Genomic DNA, 19921 nt, shown 5'->3' with positions numbered 1-19921 from the left:
CTCCCGAGTCGGACTGCACAGCCATTCTCGGCGGTGCAGATAGACTCTTAAGAAGCTACACCATCGTCTCTCGAGACGGACGGCTGCCGACGAATTAGATTATTACTCTGTTATTCTTTCTATAACCAAGAAGAAGTCATAGAAATGCATCTCTGTAAAAAAGGCCCCATCTCACATGTTAGTTTGAAAGGACTGCAGTTTTTCAGTCTGTCTTAAAAGATATGTAGGACCCTGGCTGGTGTGGCTCAGTTTGTTGTGCACTGTCCCATAAAGCAATAGGTTGTGGGTTCGATTCCCAGCCAGGGCACATGGCTGGGTTGTGGGTTTGGTCTGTACGAGAGAAGCAACTGCAACGAATCACTGTTTCTCTCTCACATGGATGTTTCAAACCCTTTCTTTTTCCCTCCCTTCCCCTCTCTCTAAATATGAATAAATAAAATATTTTTTAAAAGAAAGGTAAGTAGGATTCAGAGAATGAAGAGGGCAAGCCCAGTGTCCCAGAATGTGCTCATACAATAGCCACTAGTCACATGGGCTATTGAACATGCAAAATGTGGCTAGTCAGAATTGAGATGTATTGTAACTGTAAAATACACACTGGATTTCAAAGTCTTAGTACAGAAAAAAATCGTTAATATTTTTATATCGATTACATGTTGAAATGATAATATTTTGGGTATGTTAGGTTAAATAAGACATATCTCTCCTGCTTCCTTTTTCCTTTTTTTAAGATTTTTGATGTGGCTACTAGAAAATTTAAAGGTAGCTGGCTCACATTATATTCCTATTGTACAGTGCTGGTCCAGTACAACATTCATTACTGAGTTTGGAAATTAAGGGGTTCTACATGAAGAGGTTCTACAAAGGCATATGGGGATTACAGATAAATCCCCTTGCCCTTAATACTTTAAATATTTTTTAAAATATACATATTTGTACATAATATATATTTTATTTTAAAATATGTATATACCTCAATTTGCAAGATAGCTACAGAACTGAGGGAGCCAGTTAGTTTACCTTTCAAGAGGCCAAAATTGGTGAAGTTTTTCTTTTTAAGCAGAAATAAAAATGAAAATGGAAAAAAGATCAAACATATCTTATTTTGAACATTAAATCATAGAAACAAAAATCTTTCTAACTTTTTAAATCACTCCTTCAAAGGTCTAAATAGCACGTGGATTATTAAAGATTTTCTAATTTTTTAATATCATTCCTTGGAAGTTGCTACTTAAAATAACAGGAATAATTATGGCTACAGGGCCTCTATTTATGGCTTTCCACTGATCTGGAAGTAAAAATCCCTCTTAGAGTTTTACTCTGAGTTGATATTTTAACATTTAACCTTGACTACACAGACCAACTACCTAGGCTTCAATTTCCAAACACAACTGGAGGTGGGGGCACCTCACACCTTCCCCTTCGCTTCTCAAACCCTTCCCGGCTTCTTCCTTCTAAAGTCTATTCGCTCTCCCCAGTGATGCCGACAGGTGCAGCGTGCAGGTCCGCCTCCAGCCCACAGCTCGTGCCCGCGACCCCGAGCCCTTCCGCCCCGCCGGCCGCGGCCTCGCCGCCCCGCCCCTGCCCCGGAGCGCGCACACACCAGCGGGGGCGCGCCCGGCCGCCGGGGCCGCGCACGCAGCTGCCGCCGCTGCCACCGCCTCCCTCCCTCGCTCCCTCCCTCCAGGCCCTCCTCCCCTGCCCTCCCCTCCGCCCCCTTCCCCGTAGGCAGTCAACCCGCCCGCATTGACTCAGTCCTGGCCCCTGGTTTTCGGGCTGGGTCTCTCCCCAGCCCCCCAGGTTCCCCGGGTCGCTCTCCTCAAGCGGTCGCCCGCGCTCGGTGGATGTGGCTGGTAGCCGCCGCCCCCTCCCTTGCTCGCCGCCTGCTCTTTCTCGGCCCTCCGCCTCCTCCCCTCCTCCTTCTCCTCCTCAGCCGCTCCTCTCGCCGCCGCCGCCGCCTCCACAGCCTGGGCCTCGCCGCGATGCCAGAGAAGAGGCCCTTCGAGAGGCTGCCTACTGACGTCTCCCCCATCAACTACAGTCTTTGCCTCAAGCCCGACTTGCTGGACTTCACCTTCGAGGGCAAGCTGGAGGCCGCCGCCCAGGTACGGCGACCCGCCGAGCAAGCAGTTAGGCCGCGCCCGCGGGCTAGGCTGGGGGCCCGGCCGGCAGGGCGGGCTGGCGGGCGGGCCGGGGCGCTGCGGGCCTGGGGCTGGGGAGGCTGTCTCCGGGACGGACGCGCCCCTCTGGGCGGCCGCGGGGCGCCGGGTCTGGCGTGCTCTGCCCTGCTGCGCTGGGGTGCGGGGAGCGCTGCGGAAGTCGGCAGGCCCGGCCCTTGCGCCCTCCAAAGCAAGCACACCTGTGCGGGGCATTTCCCCTGACCCCTGGCCCTTCCCGGCTTGGTAGTGTTTTGGGAGAGGCTGGAGGGTGTTGGGAGAGGCCAGAGGGGTCACCGGAGTCCACGCTCTGCCTCAGCCTCCTGACTCAGTTCTTTTCTATGGTTCTCCCTACGCCCCACGGAGGACACATTGGAGGGGGCGGTCGGTCATCTGGGACTCCTCCGGCCTCCCCGCGTTAGCGAGGAGGGGCGATTCTAGAAGGGGGAAGAGGGTGAGGAGAATGTTAATCCCAGGCAGCTTCCCTGAGTTCTCCCCGCCTGCTCCGGCCCAGGGGCTGGGTTTCCAGTATGATCCGCCCCTCCCCCCTCCCCTTCTCCTCAAGTGACAGTGCAGCAGTGACTTTATTCTCTGCTAACCCCTAGAGAAGCTGAAGGAAGACCCCATCTTCGCTTTTCCTTCCATCTTCTGGTTTTGCAGCCTTTGGAGCAGGTGGATTTATTGCTACAGCGATGGTTTCTTAGTAGTACCCTCCTCTGAAAGAAGCTATTAGTTTTAGCATACCACTGGTGAAAATATTCCATTACTCTTCATTGCAGTTTTTGGTGAATCATGCTCTCCCCACCTCCCCTCACCCGCTCGCAGCGTTATCTGAAGTATTGCTTGATTTTGGAGGCTATTAATGTTGATGCCCTACAAAGGTCCTGAACAGTAGGCATTTGTGGTAACATATATTATGTGAAGTCTGTAATGAAAAATGGGAACTGTTTAGCAGTTATCTTCGAAAAGAATGATGGTAAAAATATTTTGTTTCATTTTTCTTTCCACTGCAGGGAGGAGGAAAAATCAGTAGGCCTCAACCTAAAAGAACAGGGTGTGTATGTAGCAGTGAAATGAAAGAAATGTAGACTGGTGTTTGAATGAATTGAAAGTTGGCCGTTGTCTTTGAAAGCCGAGTACTCAGATTAAAACTATGTCTAAAAGTGTAGGATTAAAAAGTATACTGTCAGATTTGGGGCACTTGTGTGGAAAGCATGAGAGCTCTATAGAGTTTGGCTGCATCAAAAGGCAAAACTTAACCCTGTGAAAGTCAGATGATTTAGGATTTTTCCATTAAGAATATGAATCAGAATGAATGCATCTGGGGTCTAAATTAGGATTTCAGGGGGTTATTAGGGAGACTGTTTGTTTAAGCCAAGTGACTACAGTGTTTGATATATATTGGCATGGGGCAGATGGGAGGGATTGTAAACAGTAGTGTGTCTTGTGACTTGGCAAAGGAAGAAGGACCTAGTGATGAATGAGTTCACACTATGTGGAAAGACTTAACGTTAAAAAAAAATCATTTGTTTCTTTATGTCATGATTTGGCATAATAGGTTCATAATTCTGAGAGAAATATATATTTAGGGAAATACTTAAGAAAAATTGTCAATAAGGATTTTTAAATGATTATTTTATTAGGGAGTGACAGTTTTATTTAAGTGTTAGGATAAAACAAGCAGGGATGTCTTGCACTGGCCAAAAAGTTCGTTTAGTTTTTTTCGTGTGATGGCTCTAGTAGTGCTTAGTTTTCTTAAACTTCATTCTAAACAGTTTTGTTAGATCGTATTGTGACAGCTGTTATATCAGTGTGCATTAAAAAAATCAAAATTCGTGATTTTTTTGTGCGTAGCCATTTTAATATTGAAGAAGGAAGAAGATTCATGCAATATTTTCGGAGTATTATGCTTTAGTGTTTCAAGACAGGTAAAAATGCAACTGAAATGGAAAAAAGATTTTTTGCAGTGTACGGAGGTGTTGTGACTGATCGAATGTGTCAAAAATGGTTTGTAAAGTTGGTACTATTGACATTTTGGCCAATGATTCTTTGCTCTGGGGCTGTCTTATGCATTGGAAGATGTTTAGCAGGGCCCCTGGCCTCTACCCACTGAAAGCCAATAGTGGGAGATAGCCGACACAGCCAAAATATCCAAATTAATAAAGGTATTGGTGAAAATGAAAAATGTGTCTTTTATTTTATAGAAAAAACTAAATGGACTTTTTGGCCAACCCAGTACTTCTTAGGCTGCCGACGACGAGAGTACTTCTTATCACTTTGCTACTTGCTTTTCCAAAGAGATGAGAAATATTTAAAGAATGGTTTCGGCCATTGAGGGAACACATGGTAACATGCTAGGTACTTGTTCATTTGATACAAGGAAATAAATGAATGTGACCTTTTCAAAGCATTCTTTTCAGAAATCCTTTTCAGGCGAGGTGGCAACACAGATGAAAGATGGCATTATAGTGAATTCTAACATGTCATTAAAGGGCAGTTGGATTCTTAATTGTTTGAATTGCCACCTTTGGAAATGTAAAGAAGAAGTAACATTAGTAAACAGTTAACATTACTAGTAAAAACCATATGGTTATATTTTTTATATCCATGCATTGGAGCAATAAATTGTGGTATTAGGAGGTATCTTATAGTAGAAATCTAAAAATGTGGACAAAATTACCTCTCTAGAAGCCCAGATTTATAACTGGTATTGGGTCAGTTTCCTAATAGTTGGAATCACATTATACAAAGTATGCAAGTCGCTTGGTTGCTTTATTTGCAGAATTTTATGATAAGCCTAGAGTATATGTACAGGTTACATATTAGAAACTTAGTGGATTTTTAACCTGACCTGGGTTGTGGTTTCCTGGGGAAGGTGAAGAAATTAGTCACTGTGCGCTAATTTAAAAATAGTTATCTTTTACACAAGTGAATGTGGTCTAATTCATCAAGTTTTGAGAAGGGGTTATAATGGACCTAGAGCAGCGATTTTTAACCGCTGCACCGTGGCAGGCACACTGGTATGCTCCATGAATTTTTAAAACATGCAATACCCGACTATTTAGTTAGAGGCACTGACCTCTTTTCCTGTAGAGTGTCAAAAAATAAGCCCTGGCTGGTGTGGCTCAGTGGATTGAGTGCCGGCCTGTGAAGCAAAGGGTCACCTGTTCGATTCTCAGTCAGGGCACGTGCCTGGGTTGTGAGCCAGGTCCCCAGTTGGGGGTGGACAAGAGGTAACCATGCATTGATGTTTCTCTGCCTCTCTTTCTCCCTCCTTTCCCCTCTCTTTAAAAATAAATAAATGAAATCTTTTTTTAAAAATGCCAACACAACAACATCCATCCAGTGTGAATGAATAAAAATTATACCTATGTATTGTCAGATCAGCAAAATGTTTTTTGGTGTGCCGCAGAATTTTAGTAATGTGTGCCATAAGATAAAAAAGGTTGAAAATCACTGGCCTAGAGAAATGGACATTTCCTTTATCCTCCCTTTACATTAGGATATTTGAGAGCAACAGATTTTTGTAGCTATTTCAAAATCTGACATTCTTGCATTGTGGATAATTAAATAGATTAAATGTTCATGTGAGTGGCTACAAATTTTTGTAATGATTGTATAGTGGTTTATACAGTAGTTGGGTTTTTTCCTTTTATTTTTTTTAAAGATTTGTTTATTTATTTTTTGAGAGAGGAGATCTGGCCTGCAACCCAGGCATGTGCCCAGAATGGGAATTAACCAGCAACCCTTTGGTTCATAGCAGGCTGGCACTCAAGCTACTGAGTCACACCAGCCAGGGTGGGTTTTTTTCTTATGGAAATATTTCACCTTTGTTAGAGAAATTAACTTCATCCTTTAAGGACAGAAGTCAGGATATACTAGACAAATCCCTGGCCTCCACCAACAAAATATTCATGTCCTTGATGACTAAATTGGCACTTACAGGAGAGTCACAGATATAGTAGTTTGTTTGGCAGACTAAAACTTGGCATCTAAATGGATGTTATTGTCAATCCTGTGTTATGGAATTTTCTGCCCAAAATTTGCATATTTTCTATGCAGTCATTTTGGTAGGTTTTTTTTTTTTTTTTATTACTTTAAAAAATGATAAAATTAATGATTTGCCCAGCATTGTGCTAGGTCACTAAATGGTCTTAAGGAATTAAATTTGAAAGATTAATGATAAGGAATTGAATTTATTCAGATTTTCTATTCTTTTACTTGAAATGTATCTGTGAGGAAACACCTAAGAAACTTAAAAGAAAAGATTTTATTTATTTTTAAAGACAAGGGAAGGGAGGGAGAAAATAAAAGAGAGAAACATCAATCAGTTGCCTCTCACACACCCCCAACTGGGAACCTGGCCCACAATCCAGGTTTGTGCCCTGATACGAGATTGAACCTGTGAAGCTTCGGTTTGAGGGTGGCTCTCAGTCCACTGAGCCACACCAGCCAAAGCCCAAGAAACTTGTAAATGTTAAGCGTTATCTAATATTATCTGGCAGTGAATTCTGCAGTGACTTTTCCAGATAAATGAAGCTTACCCTTTGAGACATTTAGAATTTAAAAAATATTTACTGATTTGGATGGAAATATTCCTAAAATATATTTTTAGAAATACTATAATTCCTCATAATCTAGTTTATTTCTTTTTTAAAATATTGGACATCATTCTGAACACCTGTCATTGATACTTATAGCCATAGATTACCCAAAACTGTGTACCATGATTTATTAATTTCGTATCTGTTCTTTTAAAGTTTTTTGTTTGTTTTCCTTACTTCTGCCCTATTGTGAAATTTCTTTCCCTCTTCTCTTTTACTGAACTTGGTCTGAAGAGTCTAACCAGATAAACAAACTTGTTTGAATTTAAAAATTAATTTCTAAATGAGAATTTGGTGTATTCTCCTCTGAGTGAAGAGTGTGAACTTTATTGTATGGACTTTGTATCATCTATTCTGGCTTTTTGTACAGGTTTTTTTTTTTTCTTTTTTTTTTAACTTCCTGGTTCTTGATAATTGATACTGCCCAATACAGCCTGGATAAATGTGGTCTTAAGTAGTAAATTATCTATGAAACTTCTCTGAACTTTGCTACATAAATGAGCCTGTTCTTATTGTAAAGTAAGTTTTATTCTAATCTATATGTGAGTCAGTGGCAAAGGACTGGATCTTCTAGTACTTGTTTTGTTAACTGAGATTAGGTCTCCAGATCTTGGAGACTTCATGTTGAATACCATACAAGCATGTAGTTCTCAGTTTTGTTTGGCCACTTGTAATCACTTTAAAATTTTATTTTAAAAATAGGACATATTTAAGAAATAAAGAAAAGTAACCCACCACCTAGATTTAACAGATACTAATGTTTGGCCCCATTTGCTTCAGGCTGCATGATTTTGTGGGGGAAATAAAATGTCACAGATACCTCTAAAGCCCCATTTCCATCTCTTCTCACCTATACCCCCAAGGTAACTTCTCTCTTCAGGTAGGTGAGCATTATTCTTATGTGTAGTTTAAAAGTTTTGTTGTGTATGTAAGTAGCCAAGACAATAAATAGCAGTATTTTATATGTTTAACATTTTCACATTAGTGTTAGTTATTATGATTTTATGCACCTTGCTCTTTTCAATGTCTCTTTTGTTAGAAAACTTGGCTCAACTTGTATTTAATTATTATATGCTCCTTATTGTCTTCAGAAATTATTACTCTGTTCCACAAAGACAACAATTATTACAAAATTTTAACAGTGAAAATGCTTGTTAGGCAAAGTGACTCAAGCTTCAGAATGACTGGTATTTGGAATTGTCACACTGGAGACTTCCTTTTACTAAAATATCAGGACTTTGGCAATCAGGAAAAAAAAACTTCTTGAGTCTTACATAGTATGTGTAAGGTGTATTTCTGAATGGTCGTAGTAAAGACTCATTCAGGAAAAAAATTTTCTCAGATTGCTGCTTCCTAGCTCTTAGGAAACTTCTGTAAAATTCTTACAAATGGTCAAGCTGCCTCTTCAGTAGAGCGCTTATTTAGTTTTGGTTCTGTTGAAGTGCCGTCTGATGAGACTCCAAGAAGACTTAACCCTGGATTTGAAACGAAGAATACACTAATCTTCCATTCTTTAATAACATCAAATGGCAAAGTTGAAAATGAGCTTGTTATTAACACAATGTTATATGCCTCCTTTAATAATTTGCTCTCTTTTGAGCTTGGAAACTGAAGATCTTAATGCTAAAGTTTCTTTGCATTATTACCTGTATTTTTTATAGTGGAGCATACAGGTAATGTACACTAACAAGATGTTAATATGAGAAATCACATACAAAAATCATCAGGTCAGTGCTATTGTTGGGAGAGCATCAAAACGAGTAGTGTTAAAGAACCTGCATAAAAGACTCATGGACATGGACAACGGGGAGGGATATGATTGTGGGAGAGGGGGTGGGATGGGTGGGGGAGAGAAATTAGGGGAAAAGGGGACAACTGTAATTGAAAAACCAAAAAAAAAAAAAGAGTAGTGTTATAGTGTAGTAGTCAAACAAGCATATGCATAAGTCTACATGGATATTTTAAATTATCTTCCTTGTGCAGTATGTATACACTGATATCCAGAGTGGTATGTATTATAGTACATAGTTCTTAAATTTTATATGATTTTGATCAGGCACTTACAAACTTAGGTGAGTGCTGTTATATGATATTCAGAGTAACATCTTTATGATTAGAACACATTTAATCATGGTCTTTGTGTGCGTGTGTGCCTTAATAATGTCTATTAAGTGATTACTGTGTATCAGGTACTAAATGCTACAACAGGCACTTTCTGTGGATTATCCTGTTGTTTAAAATGCATCTCTAATATGAGACAATATATACTGTCTGATTTTTTAAATTGAAGTGGAATTCTGTTTTTTTTTTTAAGATTTTTATTTATTTATTTTAGAGAGGGAAAGAGTGGGAGAAAGGGGGAGGGCACACCGATGTGAGAGTGAAACATTGATGGGTTGCCTCTTGCATTCAACAAGTAACTTAATTCTTTAGTGTAATAGGTTAGTTTTCTCTAGTCACAGGAGGAATTGGAATGTACTTGTAATTGGATGTTGTGCACTGTGCCTTTCCAAACTACACTCTTTCCCTCAGAATGTTATAATAGTAGTGAGATAAATATAGTATAATTTGGCATATGTAGTGTTGTATAGAACCCTGGCTGGTTTGGCTCAGTGGATTGAGCGTCGGCCTGCGAGCTAAGTGTCGCTGGTTCGATCTTCCAGTCAGGGCACATCAGAGAAGGAAAACTCTGATTCCAAAAAACCTCCGCTGCCTTGCGGCATACCTCTTCAGGGGAAAGGCTAAGGGAGTAAACCCCGACAGAAAATCCGGAGCCGGAGTTCCTAAGGCGGTTTGACGTTGTAGTCAACACCGGCAACTCCTGCGGCGCACCTGAAGCCAAGCTGTATTGACTCCGTCTTTCCCTTGGACCCTTCAGCTGCGAAGAGAGGGGGGGTCTGCTGCATGGGCAACAGCAGACCCTCCATATCACCCTGCCCAGGCTCTGTAGCTTCAGCTCCACTGGAGAGGACACTCCAGCGTCATCACAAGATGTCGATTCAACACGGGAGGAGACAGATACCGTGTCACTCCCGAGTCGGACTGCACAGCCATTCTCGGCGGTGCAGATAGACTCTTAAGAAGCTACACCATCGTCTCTCGAGACGGATGGCTGCCGATGAGTGTTGTATAGGTATCTTGACATTGATAGATTAACTACTTGGCTACCATTAAATTCACTGTAGATGTTGATGGATGAAAATATGGTTGCCTAGATAAAGGTTAAGATGCATAACTAAACTACTATTATTATTCTGTTGGCATCAACTTCAAAGTCTACAAGGTTTTGATTCATTTTACCCTTTAGAGAGCACCCAGTAAGTGCTTCATTTCTCTGTTTCTGAATTTTTTAAAAGTTACTATATATATATATATCTTGCCTATTATATATTTTAGTGCTATTAAGGTATGTTTTGGTGAGATAAACACTGTGAAGGAATATTATCACTTACTAAATTAAAACATGTTTATTAAATGACATTTTTGTTTAGGAACAGGAAGGATTTTATTTATGAGCAGGATTCTTACAATTTTTATTTATTTATTTCCAGAGAGAGAGGAAGGAAGGGAGAAAGAGAGGGAGAGACACATCAATGTGTAGTTGCCTCTTGTGCACCCCTTACTGGAGACCTGGCTCACAACCCAGGCGTGCGCCCTAACTGGGAATCGAACTCACGACCCTTTGGTTTGCAGGCCAGCGCTCAATGCACTGAGCCACACCAGCCAGGGCTATGAGAAGGATTTTTAAAAATAATATGTTTATTGATTTTAGAGGGGGGTGGGGGGAGAGAAACATTGATTGGTTGCTCCCATATTGATTTTAGAGAGGACGGGGAGGAAGGAAGGGAGGGAAGGCGAGAGAGAGAGAGAGAGAGAGAGAGAGAGAGAGAGAGAGAGAGAGAGAGAGAGAAAGAGAGAGACAGACATTGATTGGTTGCCTTCCATTTGTGCCCTGACTGGGAATCAAACCCCCAACCTTTTGGTGTATGTAATGATGCTCCAACCAACTGAGCCATACTGGCCAGAGCAGATTTTTTTTTTATGAGCCAAAATATATAATAAACCAACACATTGTGTATTAGAGATTTTTTTAAATTTTAAATATATTTTATCGATTATGCTGTTATAGTTGTCCCAGTTTTTCCCCCTTTGCCCTCATCTGCCTGGTACCCCCCTTTCCTCCTGCAGTCCTCAACCTTAGTTCATGTCCATGGGTTGTGCATGTAAGTTCTCTAGCTTCTCCATTTCCTATACTGTTCTTGACATTTCCCCCTATTTATTTTGTACCTACCAATTAAACTTTTAATCCTTGCACCTTTTCCCTCCCCCTCCCCCTTCCCCCTCCCAGCTGATAAGCCTCCATATGATCTCCATATCTATGATTCTGTTCCTGTTCTGCTTGTTTGCTTAGTTTGTTTTTTAGATTCAGTTGTTAATGATTGTGAATTTGTTGCCCTTTTATTGTTCATAGTTTTGATCTTCTTTTTCTTAAATAAGTCCCTTTATCATTTCACGTAATAATGGCTTGGTGATGATGAACTCCTTTAGCTTTACCTTGTCTGGGTAGCATTGTATCTGCCCTTCCATTCTAAAGGATAGCTTTGCTGGATAGAGTAATCTTGGTTGTAGGTCCTTGCTTTTCATCACTTTGAATACTTCTTGCCAGTCCTGTCTTGCCTGCAAAGTTTCTTTTGAGAAATTAGCTGATAGTCTTATGGGAACCCTTTTGTAGGTAACTGTGCTTTTCTCTTGCTGCTTTTAAGGTTCTTTATCTTTAACCTTTGGCATGTGTCTTGGTGTGGTCCTCTTTGGGTCCATCTTGTTTGGAACTCTGTGCTTCCTGGACTTGTATATCAATTTCCTTTGCCAGATTAGGGAATTTTTTTTTCATTATTATTTTAAACAAGTTTTCAATTTCTTGCTCTTCCTCTTCTGTGGGCATGCCTATGATTCGGATATTAGTACATTTAAAGTTTTCCCAGAGGTTTCTAAGCTTATCCTCGTTTTGGTTTTTGTTTGTTTTTTTATTCTTTTTTTCTTCCTGCAGTTCTGGTTGAATGCTTTTTTCTTCTTTGTGTTTCAAATCATTGATTTGACTCAGCTTCATCCTCTCCTCTGTTGGTTCCCTGTAGATTTTTATTTATTTCACTAAGCGTAACCTTTCTTTCTTCCTTTATGTTGTTGCTGTACTCAGTGAGTTCTTTGAGCATTCTGATCACTGGTATTTTGAACTCTGCACCTGATAGGTTGGTTATCTCCATTTCATTTAGTTCTTTTTCTGGGGTTTTGTTGTGTTCTTTCATTTGGGCCATATGTCTTTGTCTCCTCAATTTGGCAGCCTTCCTGTGTTTGTTTCTGTGTATTAGGTAGAGCTGCTTTGACTCCTTGTCTTAGAAAAGGCACCTGTAAATTATGTGGGGCAGAGCCTTAGGTAATTGCCAGGGTGGGGCAACCCACTTCACTGCTTTTTGGCTCCGTGTGTGGGGAGGGCACAGTGTCGCTGCCTGGCTTCTGGAGGTTGCCCAGCACTCTCCTTGTTTCTGGTCATTTCACCCACTTCCCGTGTGTGACTGGCATCCTTCTAGCTGTTGCCCTGGTGGTGAATCCCAGATTTGCATATGTTCTAAATTCGTGCAGCCCCTTTAAACAGATTCTCCTGAAAATCTGGCAGTTTCCTCCTCTGCCCCAATCCCCCTGGATTTTACAACCAGAGTTATGGGGGTCTATTGTCCTGGTGCTGGAACCCCAGTCTGGCCTGGGCCTGGGATGCTTGCTCCTAATGTATCCCTCCGTATATTTATCTACCACACCTGAGTGTGGGACTGCCTGTTCCATCTCTACCACCTCTCAGCACCACACCTTTCTCAGCATTACCCCTTGTCTCTGAGTCTCTTAGGGCCCCTCCATGACTCCTCCCCTCTTGCCCATCTGGGTGAATGTGGCTTCTTTAAACCCTTGGTTGTCAAATTTCCATACAGCTCGATTTTCTGACAGTTCTGGTTGTTGTTTGTTTTGAGATATAGTTGTAATTCTCTCTGTGGTTGCTCAAGGAGGCGAAGCATGTCTACCCTGTGCCTCAATCTTGACTGGAAGTCCCTCTACCTGTTTCTGTGTGTTAGAGATTTTGATTACCGTACTCTGTTACATATAGGCTTAATAATATACTCTCTATCTGTAATATGGGTCAAATAATTTTAGTTTAAAAACAATTATGTTTATACATGGGCTGTTAATAAAATTATTACTCTTAGGTATACCTTATTCATGTATAATAGATATTACATTACTCTGTATCTTTACCTAGTTTTGTGGTCCGTTCTGTGATCTCAAGGCACTATTGCCATATAGGTTTTGTTTGGTCTACACAGTGGGTTTTTTGTTTTTTGTTTTTTGTTTTAATTTTGAGTTGTCATCAGTTAAAAATTAGGAGATTGCACATGAAATCTAAATTTGTGGCTTCTTTAAAATTGGAAGATCTATCAGCACTAAGTCTGTTTTTCAGTTCAGCAATAATTGGATGGCTCCAAGAAGTGGCTCTTTCCCTCTGCTCTATGCATACCTTTATGCATACCTTTCACCTGACCTACAGCACTCACCTGCTTGGCTGGCCTCTGCAGGCATTTATTGGTGATATAGGGTATCTATATTTTTGTTATTTTAGATTTAGACCATTCAAATGTCTGAAAATTAACTTGAGGTTTTGTTTAATGCAACAAGTGTATAAAAATGAGATTACAACCAAATTGAAAATTAGGCAAGGATTACAAACAAGCAATTTAGGAAAAATGGCAAAACGAAACAAAAACACAAAGAAACGCTTAATAACCAGTGTTACTAGTAGTCAGGGAAGTTCTAATTAAAACAATAATGGGATACCATTTAATACCTATCAGATTGTCAAAAAATTTTAAGTTTTTTTAGAGGATGCTGAAAGTGGGATTTCTTCATTCAGTACTATGGAGGATAATTTGGTAATTCTTGTAAAGAAAACATGAATCAAGATGTTCATTACAGCACTATTTTAAATAAAAATTAAAAAGTGAAAGTAACCTAACTTCCTTCAGGAAGGATATGGATAAATATTTATAGACTGGAATTCTATGCAGGAGGTTTTTTGTTTGTTTAAGTATATTTTATTGATTATGCTGTTATAGTTGTCCCAATGTTTTTTTCCCTTTGCTCCCCTCCACCCAGCAACACCCACTTCCTCCAACATGTCCATGGATCGTGCATAAAGCTCTTCTCAACACCCCTTTGTCCATTCTGCACCCTCCTACTATGCTTCTTAATCCCTGTACCATTTCCCTCCTCTCCCCACTTCCCCCTCCCAGCTTACCTCCCCTACATGCGCCCCATACCTACGATTCTGTTCCCACTCTGGTTGTCTGCTTAGTTTGTCTTTGTTTCCATTCCCTAGCTTCTGTTGTTGATAGTTGTGATACAGTTTTTACTTTAATGTTCATAGTTTTGATCTTTTTCTTAAATAAGTCCCTTTAACACAGTAGTTCTCAACCTTCCTAATGCCACGACCCTTTAATACAGTTCCTAATGTTGTGGTGACCCCCAACCATAAAATTATTTTTGTTACTACTTCATAACTGTAATTTTGCTACTGTTATGAATTGTAATGTAAATATCTGATATGCAGGATGTATTTTCATTGTTACAAATGGAACATAAAGCATAGTGATTAATCACAAAAACAATATGTAATTATATATGTGTTTTCCGATGGTCTTAGGCGAGCCCTGTGAAAGGGTCATTCGACCCCCAAAGGGGTCGTGACCCACAGGTTGAGAACCACTGTTTTAACATTTCATGTAATAAGGGCTTGGTGATGATGAACTCCTTTAGCTTTACCTTGTCTGGGAAGCACTTTATCTGCCCTTTCATTCTAAACTATAGCTTTGCTAGATTGAGTAATCTTGATTGTAGGTCCTTGCTTTTCATCACTTTGCATACTTCTTGCCAGTCCCTTCTTGCCTGCAAAGTTTCTTTTGAGAAATTAGCTGATAGTCTTATGGGAACTTAGTCTTAATGGGAACTCCTTTGTAGATAACTCTGCTTTTCTCTTGCTGCTTTTAAGATTCTCTCTTTATCTTTAACCTTTGGCATTTTAATTATGATGTGTCTTGGTGTCTTCCTATTTGGGTCTAGCTTGTTGGGGACTCTTTGTGCTTCCTGGTCTTGTATGTCTAGTTCCTTTGCCAACTTAGGAAAGTTTTTCTTCATTATTTTTTCATATAAGTTTGCAGTGTCTTGCCCTTCCTCTTCTCCTTCTGGCACCCCTGTGGTTTGGATGTTGATATGTTTAAAGTTGTCCCAGACGTTCCTAAGACTCTCCTTGTTTGTTTGTTTTTAAGATTTTATTTGTTTAAAGAGAAGGGAAGGGAGGGAAAAAGGAAGAGGGACATTGATGTGTGAGAGATATATCGATCGGTTGCCTCTCACACATCCCCAACTGGGGACCTGGCCTGTGACCCAGGCATATATCCTGACCAGGAGTTGAACCGTTAACCTTTTAGGTTCACAGGCCAGCACTCAATCCACTGAGCCACACCAGCCAGGGTTCCTCATTTTTTTCAATTCTGGTTTCCTCATTCTTTACTGCTTGACTCTTTATTTCTTCCTTATGTTCCAAATTGTTAATTTGAACCCTGACTTCCTTCCCTTCACCATTGGTTTTGTGTGGATTTTCCTTTGTTTCACTTAGTATAGCCTTCACTTCTTCCCTTGCGCATTTGCCATACTCAGTCATGTCTGTCAAGTCTGTGAGCATCATTATCACCAGTGTTTTGAACTCTGCGTTTATTAGGTTGGCTATCTCCTCATCACTTAGTTCTTCCACTGGAAACTTGATCTGCTCCCTCTTTTGGGCTATACAGTATTCCCTCACTTATCGCGGGTATTATGTTCTAGACCCCCCCCCGCCCCGCAGTAGGTGAAAATCTGCGAAGTAGGAACGTTACATTTATTTTAGTATTTACATATATATTTTAAGGCTTTATTAACTCTTCCCACACACTTATAAACTGTTCCCACTCCCTTATTAACCTTTTCCACGCTTTTATAAATGCTACTTATGTTCTTAAACATATTTTACACTCTTAAACCTACGTAACTTTAACAACATACATATACAGTACCACAAAATCCCACGATATAGTGAAAAATCCTGTGATACAGTGAGGCTGTGATATAGAGAGGGACTACTGTACTTCTCTCTGTCTTCTCAACTTGACAGGCTCCTGTGTTTGCCTCTGTGTCTTAGGTAGAGCTGTCGCACCTGTTACATTATACAGTGCTGGGCGACTTGTTTTACCACGTTTTGGTGCTGTATATGGTGGAGGGGTCCAATATCGAACAGTGCCGCTTCGTCAGCGCTTGCCCCTCTTCCAGGCATTTCTCCCACTTCCCATATGGGACTGGTACCCCTCTAACTCTTGCCCTGGTTGTGGTTCCCAGAGTGGGTGTGTTTGTGGATGTTCTAGGACTGTGAGGGCCCTCTAAACAAATGGACTCAATCAGAAGCAATGAGGGTTTATTTTCCCCAGTGCTGGCACCCTGAGCTGCGTGTTCTGGTCTTGGGCTGGGATCGCTCCCCAGGTGTCCCTCCCAACTTTTATAATGTGTGACTACACTTTCTACCGGCCTCAGCCCCTGCCACATCACATCCTCTCTGCCCCAGCTCCACCCCTCCTACCTATCTGGATGAGTATTACTTTATATTTTTGTTTGTTGGACTTCCATGCAGTTTGATTTTCTGGTAGTTCTGGTTGTTTTTAGTTTTGAGGTAGTTGTATTTCTTCTTATGGTTGTGGAGGGTGGCTAACAGTGTTTACCTATGCCTCCATCTTGGCCAGAAAATGCTTGCAAGAGTTAAAATAAATGAATTAGATATACATTTATTAGCGTTTACCCATCCTAGAAACAATGTTAAATGAAAAAAGCAGCTTGTGAAAGGTTATATGTACACAATTTGATACCACTTATATAAAATTAAAAACATTGTTTTTGCTGATTTTTATACATATACTAAACATACATGAGAAGACAACATTTGTCTTAAGATAGTGGTTATCTCCAGGGAATGAGAAAGAGAAGAGAGGGCTTTTATTTTTTTCTCTATTTTATTTCCTTTTTGGATCTGAAGCAAGTAAGACAAAGCTCTAAAACTTTATGTAGTTTTGGTGGTGAGTCATTAGTGTCTCATATCCAAAATATTTCTTTGGGAAAAGAAAAAATTTGAAGAGAGTTTTGTGAAGTTTTGACATAATGATGCTACCTTTCTTCATCTATCTTTATAAAAGGTTTCATGATGGATTTCATGGGTTATAATACATAATTAATTGCAACATATAAGAAATGTTTTCTAATTAAATTTTTTTAAATTAAAAGTATTAAGAGGTAGTATAATCAAGGTTTCAGTAGAATAGATTACTTTTATTTTAGTTCACTGGTCAGATGTTTAATTTCTGGGAAATACGCTTTTATTATTGCTTTTAATATAATGTGAATTGCTTTGGGGTACTTAAAACTACTCATTTATTTTTACCTGTGATGCATAAATCATTTAGACTTTAGTGATGTCTGGGTTTAAAAACATTTGTCCTGTCTGGTGTTGCTCAGTGGGTTGAATGCCAGTCTGTGAACTGAGGGGTTGCTGGTTTGATTCCCCTTTGGGCCACATGCCTGGGCTGGGAACAGGGTCCTGATTGGGGGCATATGAAAGAGAGACAATCAGTGTTTCCCTTACTTTCTTGCTCCCTTCATCTCTCTAAAAAATAAATAAAATGTTAAAGAAAATTGCCTGTGACATACATTAGGCTGAGTTGAAGATGTAAATATTATTACTCAAGCTACTTCTGAACACTGCTGGTTTTTCTTCTCCCTTAGGTGAGGCAGGCAACCAATCAGATTGTGATGAATTGTGCTGATATTGACATTATTACAGCTTCATATGTACCAGAAGGAGATGAAGGTAAGAGTTGTTTTTCATTTTAATTGGCTGTCCCTCTTTGTGTGTGTATGATACGTACAGGGTCAGGCAAAAGTAGGTATTCACAGTTGTGAGTATGTGAAACAGTTTATTCGTGTATTATTTCATAATTATTGTATTATTTTTTATACGAACAGCTGTAAGCCTACTTTTGCCCCATCCTGTATTTGTATGTTCTTTTGTGTGTGTATAAATATACATTTTTAGGTTAAGATATCAATGTCTGTTACTGTAGAAATAGGAAAATTCTTTAACTATTCATGGGAAATGTTTGAATAGTATAATTTGTACTGTGAGATAAAGGAAATGTCACAATTTTAATTCTACTTCAAACAGTAACTTACTTTGTGACTCTAGACAGATCACATTTTTAAAAAATATAAAATGAATATAATACCATACATATAAAGCTGAAGACATATTTTAAAAATTAAGCAATTTGAACACAAAGGGTTTAACAAGGAGACTTTGAGCTATAGATTAAGATTGAGCTGTAGATTAAGATTAAGATAAGTCTTACTCATAACTGAGAAAAATATTTGCTTTATGAGATCAAATATAAAAGAAGCTAGATGATGGAGTTAGTTACAGGGGAAGAATAGTTTTAAAAGAAACATGGTATAGAATGTGTAGGAATTCAGAGCACATCTTTGAAATGAGAACTATTTTAGACCTTGTAATTACAATAAAGATTAAATTAGTAGTCAGTTCTGGCATGAACTCATTTCTACATAAGCTGTATTTCTAAAAGTTGTTAAGTTTGGCATACACTCACAGGTATATTAATATTGCAGATCTATTGCTTTTAACTTTTGACGTCACCTTGACATTCCTTTTCGGAATTGGTTAGTCTCTACTACTCTGAAACTTCCTCTTAGAAAGTCTTCTCATTTGATATAAAATATGTTAGCAATTTGACCTTCTAATTTACATTATGTATTGCTGGTTCCTCTCTCCTTTACATTATACTGAAAAGAAGCATACAAGTAACATTTTAAGGCCTGGCAATATGTATTTCATGAATTTTTCTTAAATTATCCATAGGAAGACAAAAAAAAAAAATAAAGTAGCAGTTAAGCATATTTTTGCCAAGAAGTGCTTATGTTCAGTTGATCGTAAATGAGATCAAACTGCTGCAATTTTAAGTTAGAGGAACAGATTCTTCAAGTGGATTTTGAATGCATGCCAACTTTTTAAAAAATTGGTAAATGAAAGAGAGATTATTTAATTTCTTTAACTGAAGAAAAAAGGAAGCAAGCACATCAACCAAGCATATCAAGGCAAGCTTTCTTTGTTGTAGGTAGAGAACATTTAAATTCAAATGTAGGGTTTTTAAATGGTATCTAGTATAGATAGATAGAGGTAATAAAAGAAATATGCACCGTCCAGCTGGTATGATTTCAGCTCAGGTTTGTTTTCTATCTTCTTCTACTCAAATGTCAAGTAAGAATTTCGAGAACTTAAATGTTTTGAATATGCATAACTAGATGGTGCCAAGCTCATACTGATCTGAATTTCAAGGAAGCAGTGTTAAGTTTTCTCACTAAGAGGGTCAGAAGAGAAACGAAAACTTAAAGGAAGTGAAGAGGATTTGGAGAGAATTCAGATAAAACATTAAGTTTTTTTAGATACATAAAATATTTTCTTTGAAACTAGCTAAGGTACATATCTCAACCTATTTCTCCTATAACAACAGGAAAATCCTGGAGTCCTGTGTAGTAAGCCCATTTTATTTTAGAGTATAAGAGAATGGAAGTTGTATGAATTTGGCATTTTAACGTTTCAGTCAGAAACAAAGATAGATTTGGCCTTCCAGATATATCTATATATAGATATATGTAGCTTAATTTTGCCCTTGGACATGGTGGCATTTTTTAATTTTTATCTTATGAGAGAGTATAACATGTTGTTTCTTATAAACTAGTAGTTGCGAATTTGACAGCCAACTCCTTCCGGGGCTATATACTGATGGCAGGGAACAAATGAGTCAATAGCAGAGATACCATTTATTAATCCAGCTAATCTCATGTAGTACCTATTAATTCTATTGAGTGCCTTCTGCAACACTGATGTATATATCTGCAGCCACAAAATTTTAGTGTTTTAAGGTAAAATCATAAAATTATTTAAGGGCACAGAATTGTGCCGCCTTTGTGTAAGTT

General features: G+C 39.4%; 1 protein-coding gene across 1 annotated transcript in view; it reads left to right on the top strand.

The window, feature by feature from the left end:
* Positions 1–1714: 1714 nt before the first annotated feature.
* The window catches only part of NPEPPS (aminopeptidase puromycin sensitive), a 72066-nt gene continuing 53859 nt past the window's right edge, over positions 1715–19921 (top strand). The window contains exons 1-2 of the mRNA XM_090257849.1: positions 1715–2105; positions 17657–17741. Coding sequence (XP_090113975.1) covers positions 1845–2105; positions 17657–17741 — 346 coding nt within the window. The 5' untranslated portion in view covers positions 1715–1844. The remainder of the gene's footprint in view (positions 2106–17656; positions 17742–19921) is intronic.

Source organism: Furipterus horrens, unplaced genomic scaffold (assembly GCF_987537825.1).
Source record: "Furipterus horrens unplaced genomic scaffold, mFurHor1.1.pri manual_scaffold_11, whole genome shotgun sequence".
Classification (NCBI taxonomy): Eukaryota; Metazoa; Chordata; class Mammalia; order Chiroptera; family Furipteridae; genus Furipterus; species Furipterus horrens.
This window is presented reverse-complemented; position numbering and strand designations above follow the sequence as displayed.